This window comes from Trachurus japonicus, chromosome 24 (genome assembly GCF_045865225.1).
Source record: "Trachurus japonicus isolate A0001 chromosome 24, Traja_1.0".
Lineage (NCBI taxonomy): Eukaryota > Metazoa > Chordata > Actinopteri > Carangiformes > Carangidae > Trachurus > Trachurus japonicus.
In genome coordinates this window covers 20,742,138-20,753,779 of record NC_140930.1, presented here as the reverse complement: position 1 = coordinate 20,753,779, position 11,642 = coordinate 20,742,138, and the positions used below count along the sequence as shown (strand labels likewise).

The 11,642-nt window shown below is 43.9% G+C and overlaps 1 protein-coding gene across 1 annotated transcript in view; it reads right to left on the bottom strand.

Moving 5' to 3' along the window:
* slc16a10 (solute carrier family 16 member 10) overlaps nucleotides 1-11,642 on the bottom strand; it is a 33,655-nt gene that overhangs the window by 3,025 nt on the left and 18,988 nt on the right. The window contains exons 2-5 of the mRNA XM_085771747.1: nucleotides 9,339-9,483; nucleotides 7,736-8,165; nucleotides 1,828-1,971; nucleotides 1,374-1,602 (exon numbers count right to left, since the gene is read on the bottom strand). Of these exons, the coding sequence (XP_085627873.1) occupies nucleotides 1,374-1,602; nucleotides 1,828-1,971; nucleotides 7,736-8,165; nucleotides 9,339-9,483 (948 nt within the window). The remainder of the gene's footprint in view (nucleotides 1-1,373; nucleotides 1,603-1,827; nucleotides 1,972-7,735; nucleotides 8,166-9,338; nucleotides 9,484-11,642) is intronic.

Genomic DNA, 11,642 nt, shown 5'->3' with positions numbered 1-11,642 from the left:
ATAAACCCTATAGTCTTAGGCTCCTAAGAGGTTTGTTACCTTTAGCAGAGCTGTGAGCTGCTCAGAGCTACGCTACGGAGGCTAATGGGATTTCTTGGTTTCCCTCATCAAACTCATCAAATACACAATCCAACAACTCCACAACGCTCTCATGGACAAGTTGATATTCACCACACTATGAGATAACGGAACGTCACGAGATGGAGTTGTTTTCGAGGTTGTTTCCCTTTAAAGAGTCTCCAGAAGACAGAGTTGCTGTATGAGATGTTAGCATAGACACAGTTTATCACTTTGACTCACTGTCACAGTGATGAATGACCTCTCTGGAGCCTGAGGGGGTTAATAATAAACGGGGCTAGAGGGACACTCATGTGTCTATTAATAGCTAATTCATTGAATCTGGTCATGTCAGCTGGGGCAGCAGACCAGGCCACAGTGGTCCTTCTTTGTGCTTCGATTCAACATGGAGGTCAGGAAGCTACACACTCCATCTTAGGAAAACATGCAAATGGACAAAAGCACAAATCTAGAAAACATCTTCATCTATTAGACAACACATGTGCTGCAAACACAACAGAGTAGAAGTGTTTCCAGGAGATTCTAAAAAGTGATGGACTGGGCCGGGACTGGTGACTTTTGAAGTTCAAACCATTCAACAAGTGCAGCTGAACAGGTTCATCATTGTTTTTTAAAAGGTATGATTTGTCATATTTTGAACAGCAATAGAGATGGGAAAGTGAGAGAGCAACTCCTCCCCATCCACATTTTACCTTTTCAACACCTCTTTGTGTGGTGCTGTATCCCTGAACTCTGATCTTTATGGAGGGGGAGGCCTGGACCATTGAACTGTCACATACACTATATCTCTTCGGTCTTATGCATTCAGTGTTGTCCATGTGTTATCACGAGTCAAACACTGACTGGACCCTGAGTGTTTCTAATTTACACCAAGATGCCAAAGTAAACACTAGGTGGTGCAAGAGGCCTGTGGATCTCTGTGACAGCTCACGTTGATCTCAGTGAAAATGCTGCAGGACTGTGTCATTTAAAAATAATAACGTTAACATCATAGATGTGCAAACACATTTTGTTGTTGTTTCGTAATCACAGCAACATAGTGTCAACACATGGTTGCCCATAAAGATGGAATAATTATTTTTTTAACCTCCTTCCATGAAATGATTGTGACAATGTCATTTATTCTTGATAGATAGAGTGTATATCTTCTCAAAACATTATTGATCAATCTCTTCCAAACATATCACTGTGAAAATTAAACCACAATTAACCTTTATAATAGGAATAAAAAGAGGAATGTGTCATACTCTCTATATATTATATATTTGACGTGTTATTGTGAGTCTGTATTATACCTGCGATGGGGGGCCCCACAGTCATGGGCACGGACATCAGGCCCAGCAGGAAGCCGATGGCCTGGGACACGTCTTTGGCTCCGACCAGCTCGAAGGCGATGGGGGCCATGATGCAGATGAAGCAGCCGTCAAACAGCCCCATCAGCAAGCACACGGCAATCAGCCCTCCGAAGATATTGCACAGCGGGATCATCATGGACATGACGCCGATGACGAGGAAGGAGGTCACCTGAGAGGAGGTGAGAGGTAGAAGGAGGTGTGATCATATGCAAACTCTCCAAGTTTTACTTGATGGTTCAATCACAGAATGATGACAAAGGATTAGGAACACATTCAGGGAAACAAAGAAATCTGTCATTTCAAAGGAATAAAGTCATAATGCTACAACAAGTAAAGCTCTTTGATTTAGTTTTTTACTTCTTCTTTACTTCTGTTTGTCAGACGGTTTGCTCACCTGCAGGTAGACTTTGTTGACTCCATTAACATAGTCGGCCACCGTTCCGCAGATGAGTCGGCCGATGCATGAAGTGATGCCAAGGCACAAGAGCAGAAACTCCTTGTTGGCATCAGCTCCAAAGGTCTCCGTGACGTGCTTCATCTGTCGAGCAGCATGGAAACAGATGAAGACCGAACACTATATAGCTCCAATCATGACAAGCACACTAATAAAAACATCCATGATAAAGCGGAGGAGACAGCAGATGAATGGTGTCTTTCCATTATCCCGTGCAGACAGTATGATTGTATAGACCTTTTCAGAGAGTATAAACAAAGACAGGTGTTACCAAGGATACTAATTAAGGCTCCATTCCATTTAGTGTACCAGAGCGTTTTCTAATGAGCCACACCTGTCTTTGTTTATACTCTCTGAAAAGGTCTATAGAAGAAGAAAAATTGACCTTTTAAAGAGCAGAGCAGATTTGGAATAACAGACTCTGTATTTATAATACTGAGCTCTAGTGTCCATTAGGGGCTGGGTTTGAGGCACCATACAATTTGACATCATGTCTGGAGTAAATATCAGAGGTCTGACTCTAAAGCATTTGCAACCTTGATTGGAAACAAACGCATAATACACGCTGACTTCACCCACCTGTGAAAAGAAACCATCAAAACCAATGGCAAGTTGACTTAAACACACGTTGTCTACCTCCATCTGCCTCTAGGGGTCTCTCAATGACAAAACACAGCCTTGGGTGAGATTATGAAACAGCGTGGGATGATCTTTGGATTTGTTATCTTCTCCCGTCACAGTCCAGGTAAATCAATCTGACTTTGACAAAAGTCACGTTCACAAATGATGAAATTAGCAAACATTATGTTCATTTAACGTCATCCACACCAGTGACCGGAGCTGTGGCTGAAGAACATAATTAATCTTCATATGCTGAAACTTCATTTCTTTTAGTATCCCATCTAAGCAGACATTTGATTATTTAGCTGACATACAGGAAAGAAAGCTAAAGTCTATGTGTTGCTAATGCATAATTTACATGGGATGGTCACTATTCTGAAGAAATATGAGGTCTTGAAATATTTAGCAGCGATGAGGCCAAGAAATTCTTAGTTTTACAAACAGAGCAGTGAGTTTGTTGTTGCTACCAGGACACAGGCTGCTACTCATCAGCAACCTTGTCTCTGTACTTCAACATACTGCATTTGTCTGCTGTGGATGCTACTTTCCATCTCAGACTGTGAAGCCCAGCGCCAATCTGTGAGGCCCAGAGTTTTGAGAAAAGAGTGACCCTATTGTATGGAGCTGTGCCAGATCCCTCTACCTCCAGGCAAACTGCAGCAGTCCTGCTCACAGAGCCGGTCTGTCTGTCTACCCTGCACCCACCTCATCACCCTCTCTACCCGGTCATACACTACATCCATCTGCAAAGAAGACCTCTGGATGACTTATTGTCTTTGTCAGAACAGCACAACTCCACGCTCTGTGTTCATTAGTGTCCTGCTCAGAGGGGATTCTCGCATCCGAGAAGCAGAACATGCAAACACGCAGCAGAGTTACTGATAACCTCTGGGAGGAGGATTTTCAGAGAGGTCTCGGACTGATCTGGCACTCTACCAGCGTTGAAAAAGTCACGTTACATTTATTACTGCCTCTCCACTTATCACTACCACTATCAGGCATTAAGGAGCGACTGATTGATAAGAGACAGAGAGTTATCAATCTTGACGACAACTCGTGAATAAACAAAGTTGTGTTTTTGATACATCGTCTTCAGCTGGAAAACACCAAATATGGAAGAAACATTGTTATTTTCTATACTTCTTTGTCTGTAAATAGATTCTACAAAATGATTGATGTTTTACATTTAAGCATCATTAGCTATAATATATCTGGATAGACAAGAGACAGACAACCATCCATGCAGTCACCAGTCAAACTGCCTGTATTTGTACTATGGGAAGACACCACAGTACTCACACACAGGCATGAGGAGGACATAGAGGCTGTGTCAGAAATCACTCACTACTCACTATATACAGTAGTGGACTATATCGTGACTATGCCATTTGGTAGTGCTATATAGTGGACTCATAGTGTCCCACAATGCAGTGTGAAAAGTAGTGTACAACTGATGGTCACTTAGCAAGCAATATACAGCATAATGGATTGTGGTCGCTGGAATGTTTTAATTATGCGACAGGAATAATGTAATTAACTGTGTATGTGGTGGAGAAGTGTCTGAAAGTCATTTTACCAGTGATCTATATAGTCCTCTATAGGATTCCCTATAGAGTGAGAAGGGAATAGTGAATGAGGGAGTGATTTCAGACACAGAAAGATAATATAGTATTAGTGTTATAGTTCCTGCCTCTCAGGCTCAAAGCTAGAACTTCCTGTGAGGACAGTGAGAGTCAGTAGCCTGTCTGGGCTTTTGGCGCTCGCTTCACTGACATTATGAAGTGGAGACGTCGGGTCCGAGGACCCATTTAGTTTACTTTGTTCCTCCTAAACCTGCGTCAGTTCACTCTATACAACATTACTCACTATTTCTTCACAGCAGCACTCCCAAAGGTTTGTAAAATGTATTTCTCAGGTTTATCTAAATCATGTCTCTTGGCCGCCTCTTCATCTGTGGGAATAATCCACTGTGGTGTAACCAGCCCCCCACCCACCGCCCCACCCTGTGATGAGCCTGTGTGGTCAGTGGTTTTGTCTGACTGATTCCTGGGCAGACATGAGGAGGAATCTATCTAACACACACTACGTGATTGTGAGCCGGCGGGCTGGGTAAATACTCCTGGATGTTGCAGGCAGACTCAAGAAGATTGAACTCTCTGACTCATTCACACACTGTATCAGATATGTGTGTTATGTATTTCGAGGCTTCCTGCGAGGTTGCAGGATGGTGCTGTGTCCCGTGTTTGGTCCCTGTGTATAAAGAGAGGGAAAAACAAGCAACAACTTCTCTCCCCCTCTCTTTAATGAGCTTAGATGCTCACATAGATGAAACAGCACTCATAACCCTGTCATCATGGAGGTTTGACATTTAAACACAAGCTGATGAACGCTCGCATAACTACAGTATCAGCCTCCAAACACTGCTGCTCCCTGTCTGCCCCCCCCCCCCCACATTACAGGAACAGTTTATGTTAAAAAGGTCTTTGCAAACATTTGGAAAAGGTAATTTCATTTAAATTGATGGATGAAGCACTGTTGCTTATCAGGGCTGTGTGAGAGCAGATTGCAGCAGGATGTAGATTGTTTACTCTTTCAGGGCATGGGCCGTTTGATCACGTTTTCAGGGAACACAAATTCACATTCACAATGCCCCCCCCCCTTCTCCCTCCCCCAGAGCCTGACAGGTAACATTCGCACTCACACAGGCCCCAACACACACACATACATGCATCAGCGCAGGCACCTGTTCCCCTAATGAATCATGTATAATACAGAGTAATGCATGACTTGTTGATTTAATGTTATGTTACAGAGACTCCACATGCTGGTCTGGTCTACTGTGGCCGGAGTGAGGAGTCTACAAGGAATATGGAGATGTAGGGAAGATGTTTGATTCTACTGAACCACCGACACTGACAGTGGTGAGTGGTGCAGCAACGGTGGTGAAGTTGTTGTGACCTGCACATTCACCACGCTATGAGAGCGTTTTGGAGTTGTTGGATTGTGTATTTGATGACTTTGATGAGGGAAACCAAGAAATCCCATTAGCCTCTGTAGCGTAGCTCTGAGCAGCTCGCGGCTCTGCTCCGCCGTTCTAAAAATAGCTTGCACCGACAATTGAAGGTAACAAACCTACTGCTGTGACTATAGGGATTATGGCAATGGGCCAATTTGCCGAAATGTTGAACTATCCCTTTAAAATGAGAGACCCAAGGCTGGGATTGAATCTCATGAAATGATTAAAACAAAGTCTGTGTGTCTGCCTACTAGTTAGTTTTTGATCTTTTGTGATGGGATTTGGTGGCACAGACTTTTCTTTAAATTCCACCTCCTTCCTCACAGAAGTCAAACATAGGACTAAATGACTTAATGACATGTCTATGGCTCTGTGTTTGTAATCATAGACATGGCTTACAAAAATGTATCTGAGCTCATTGTTGGTGTCATCAATAACCATAACCTGTCATCACAGGTGAAAGTGTCTGCTGTGAATAAACATGACACCCTTCATCATCAGCTGACCGTGGGAATTTAATGGTGCATTTTAGGGTGAATTTGTCCGTTGCAGAACTTGAACCCACTTTCTCTCAGCTCTCTGGGTTTTTTTTTGGCTGTTAAAGGTGCTCGTTAAACATCTAAGATCCCAATCCAGCCCACGCACCGCAGCCCTGCAGGTGCTCCTCATTAAACACACCGAAACAAGCTTGGTCTGAAAACAAAGGCAGCTTTGTAAACCAAAGATATGTTCTGTGTGACACTGTTCTGTGTGTCTGTTATTTTTTGCAAGGTAAGCAGCAGGGAACACATTCAAACTCCTGCACCACTCTGCCCTGGGTACTGCTACCACACCTCTATCAACTCGCTTCCAGAGCAAACATACCTTACCTACCTGCAGCCAACGTCTTTATCACAACTCAGCAATTCTCAGTATAGTGCGTGTCTCAAACTGGACTTTACTCTTTTATAGTCTTTATGTGCACAGTAACAAGGCTTGGCATGGGACAGGGAGGGGGGTGGGGTCAATGTCTGAGGAAGGACAGCTGCCACATGTTTAAAAGGCTACAGGTGGCGCTGAGGATGCTAACAGTAAATAGTAAATAGTTGGTGTCAGTGAAAGTCCTCTGTCGACCATACTGTCCCATTTCAGTTTGTTTTTCGCCAATGGCAAAGGACCACACCTCTAGTCTGAACTGACACACGGCACAAGTGAATTTGAAAAAAAAAAAAAAATCCCTCTAGGCGTCACTGAGTGGTGTAATGTGCTGATGGTGTAACCAGCCCCCCGCCCACCCACCCCCCACCCTGTGATGAGCCTGTGCGGTCAGTGGTTTTGTCTGACTGTTGATTCCTGGACTCTAGGCGTCACTGAGATATTGTCTTCATAGAAATATAATACCAAAGTCAGAATCATGATGATGGTTACATGCACAGCCATTTATGCTGATGGCTTTGAGCTGTTCGTCTGATCTGCATGTGTCAGTCTGTAACGTATGTAATCAACAAGGTTTTTTTGTTTTTTTAATCAGATTTGCCATGTTTTATGAGAGAAAGTACTTTACAGATTGTAAAGTGATAAAACACAGGACACAGGACACCTTTTAGTCATAGATGAATACTAGATAAGGTGTTTGTTCACTAACACCAATTACCAGACCAAAGCATAACAATGATGCTGTACAACAGCTTTAGAAAAACATCATTATTATTTGAAGACATGAGCTGCAAGTTCTCACAATACAATCTGTTTTGTCTCTGCACATGTTTTCTTATGCTGCTGTGCTTTGAGCACACATACCCTCTACTTGAGCACACTTGAAAACTCATCTATCAAGTCATGTCTGGCTGCACACCCTATACTGTAACACCCCATACCATCTCTGTATGTTTGGACGACTGCATACTTCCCTTCTCACATTTCACATGAATAGACCTCACGTAGCTAGAGCGTGTTTTGATATCCGTGTTGTTGAAGCACCTAGTTGACCTCTTGCCCCCATTCCACTCTCGTGCCAAGAAACACATCCAAAACATGGGATCAGGATACTGGGAAATCTCCGTTAGCATTTACGTGCTGTTATGTATCATCACGCTGACCTTTGACTCTGAGTATGGGGTGATGGTAGCAGGTAACACATAAACACAAAATCGCGCACTGTGCGAAGGCCCGTGAACGTGAATCTGGTTGACAGCAGACCAGAGAAGGAAATAGTAGAAAACACAAACTTACCAGATGGACATAAGGCACATAGTAGCCATAGAGGGCTGCAGGGATACCAAAGGCCCAGATGCGATAGCCCAAAGACCTCCAGATGTTGACGTTGCAGATCTGGCTCATGGCCGGGCACCGACTGCCTGTTTGGCTGTTACCGGGTTTGTTGGGCAAGAGGGGCTTGTATGTGAAGCTAGCCAGGATCAGCACGAACATAAGGACACAGAGGACACGGATGGTGTTATGGAAGCCCAAGTGCTTCAGCAGATACGTCAAAGCGAAGGGTAGGCCGATGGTGAAGAGGCTGCTGCCGGCCGTCACGATGCCGTTGACCAGACCCAAGCGTTTCTTGAAGTAGTGGCCCAGGATGACGAGGCTGGGCTGGTAGGCAAAAGAGCAGCCACAGGCGAACACAATGCCATAGGTGAAATACATGGGAATCAGGGACCTGTCGACACACAAATCAACTGTTACTGTACAGCTTTATGACTCACACTGCTGACAATAATGACTCCAGTTTCCCATGGCACTGGGTGTTTCTGAAGTGTTTTTGCTCCATTATCCAGATGACTCTATTCATTAAGCAGCTAAAATGTGTTTTGTTCTTGTCGTTGTTTAATTATCTGCACATTCAAAGGCCGTACAGGTAAGAGTCTAGAAGGAAAAATAGACCTGTTGACTGGCTTATGGCTGTTTAGTAGAAATGATTATAGTTAATTAGACTCATGTTATAGTCTAGTTCAGACTGTTTTCACATCAAACCCTGATGGTTGATAAAGGTCCCTATGACTGTAGCAATAGGCCCTCAGCTATTTGCATAAATAAACTTATTTTCCATCTGAGCAAAGGCTCCACCTTAAACCACCTCTGCATGTTAGTCTGCTTTTGATGACAGCACTGATACTGTTGTTTCAATCCATACATTTGTCATTATATATTGAGCTCAGTGACACTTCCTGAATAAATAAAGCTCAGAAACCCGACAGGTAAGATTAGTCTATATTTGACATATCTATAACACTATTACTCAGTAGAATATCTTGACACATGGTTGACCTTTTCAACCTTAGGAGATAACATAAAACAGTATGTTGGTGTGAGTGTTTCCTCACGTGTGAAGGGCTCTAGGAAATTATTAACAACAGTGTGTTAAATACAGAGCCTCGTACACACATAGCGATGATGACGGCTTCGAGGATGCTTTGTTTTGGAAGATGTTAATTCAAGCCCACCCACACTGCAGACCTAGATAACGCTTAGTGACTGAGCCTAGGCCACTGATCAAAGTAGTGAAATCATTTAATCAGTATGATAACATTCCCAGAACAAATACCATGTGAATTTGATGCTAATACAAACCCAACAGGTGAGTGAGACTTTATTTCTCCAAATTAAAGAATAAAAATGTCTTTTTCTACACAACAGTGACAGTTATAGTGAATTTTAGAACATGTTTAGTTAATTCACAGGGAAGCTCCAACACTCTTCAGCCCATTGACCAATAGTGTCAGTGGCAGCCATCACGTTCATCAGGGCTTGGCCCCACTGATGCCGTCCACCCATCTATATTTAGGAAACAGCTCATCTTTGAATGTAAACTATGAAGGGTTTGCTTCCTTACGTGACAAAGGAGCTGGCCAGGAGGCCCAGCAGGCCGACGGTGGCGCCACCCACCGCAGTAGTCCTGCAGCCCAGGATGTCGGTGCAGATGCTGACGATGGGAGAGCAGAAGAAGATCATCCCCATGGAGAGGGAGCCCACCCATGCTGCAGGAATCATGGAGAGACAGAGCAAGAGAGGGTGAATGAATGATGAGCAATATGTGATGAACAATACGCACACCAAACAAGACAGTCTATGGCATAATGCGCTGCAGACGTTGACAACAAAACGGCGCCTGATGATGCTGTTGTAGTCCATTTACTCAGGAAATCAGTCACTAGACGTGTCAACAAGCCATGCGTTTCCTCTCTTAGATTGGGGGCATTAATCACACTCCACGTTGTTTGTATCTGCACCCATGTTTCTCTGTAACCTTGAAGAAAACATCTCTGCAGATGCCACTTGCCAGCTGTACAATGACCAAGACCTGCAATGGCAGGAAAACACACAGCGGGCAGGAAGGAGTGGTCAGGAAAACACTTGGGCCTAATGTCAACACTAAAGACACAAACACCATGGGAATATCATTAACCTTAGTACGTCATGATGTAACCTCTCCTGATCGCCCGTCGTCACTAAGAAATAACCCCTGTAGGCTATACCCAGGATTACCATGACGGAGCCATGCTCACATTGTTACCAGAGATATTAAATCAACAGCAACAGAAACTGTACGGTATAATTTGTATTGGTCGACTCGACCTTTCTCTATTGTGGTATGATAAAAAGGGACACTCCAAATATTTTATGTAACTTTTACAAAGTGTGTGTTTGACGTCAGAAAAGCAGCCAAATCAGTATCTCTCACATAGACGATCAGTACTGGTATTAGTATCAGAGAGGACAATAAAAACCCTTTTTGAAGCGTCGTATAGCTCAGTTGGTAGAGCAGGCCTGCGCCCCATAAACAGAGGCTGTAGCCCTTGCTGCAGCGGCCCCAGGTTTGATTCCACCTTGTGGCCCTTTGCTGTGTGTTATTCCTCCTCTCTCCCACTCCCCACTTCCTGTCTCTCCTGTGTCCTATCATAACAAAAGCATAACAGACTCCAAAATACATGATTGTGGCATTTCTAGTAAAACAATGTGTGAAAATTGTCAGTTGTCAGAGTTTTGCTGCCGTAAAATCTCCTTCACTGCTGCAAATGCCTCCACATCTGTCCTTACTCCTTACCTAAGGAAACTCAGATGTCTTCTTATACACAATACAATGCTGTAGTCAGTTCAGTCAACAAACCTCAGGGTTGCATAAAATCCATTGTTCCTCTTCACCTGAGCTCACCGAGCAACCTCAGTTAGCCTTTTATTTTCTTAAGAGAAAAAAAAACAGCACTGGGCTTCAAACATTGTCTCTTATTTGTTTCCTGCTACAGATAGTATTTCATGTTCAGTCAAGTACCAGTACAGAGAGACAGCTATTTATTGTTCAGGTCAACTACAGTGATTATGTTTTACCTCTAATAAGAAACGTGAGTAGAACTAAACTGTGAAAATCAGGACAACAGCAGGAAACATCTGCAGTGTTTGCTCGGTGCTGCCGTGTCACGTGCTGCAGCAGCGGGCCTCTAATATGTGTTTAGATACATGGGACACATTTACAGCCCTGCAGATAAGCAGCGCTGGAATAGTAACAGCAGAAAAAGGACTCGATCATTCGGGGAGTCTGGGACCAACAGGACAAACAGATAACTTGAAAAGCTGTTGGTGGTTATCTCGGGCTGTTTTTATATTGCTTCAGACAAATGGACAGACATCATGTGACCTGTGCTGGAAATGCTTGCATGTGCACCATGAATCACCACTGACCACACACACAACTTGTGCAAGCCTCGGTGCACCCTTGGACTGTGGAGCGAACGGGGAAGTTTGACATGAGTGACATGTTTTTGGTGGGAACGGCTATCTGGGACACCTCCAGGCCTTCCAATGACATCACAGCCCCGAGCAGTAGTAGTAGGTACTGCACAGGTGAACAACAAGCCCGGACATGTGACGAAAGACTAGTTGTTTTTCTGTAGTGAGAAAAGATAGAGTGGTTGGAGTGTCAGTGACTCTGTGTCGGGTTTCATGGTTATTACTGGTTATTACCCCCCCCCCCCCGTTTATTCTGAGAATCCTCACCTCACCTCATGCTGTCAGAGTATTGCACCCTCTCAGGTTTCCCATGAGACGGAGGTCATGAAGGAGTTTTGAGGAAAAACACCCTGCTACCCTGACGCTGTTAATCTATGAGTTTGTCTCCACTCTGATCCCTGTGACTGAGCAA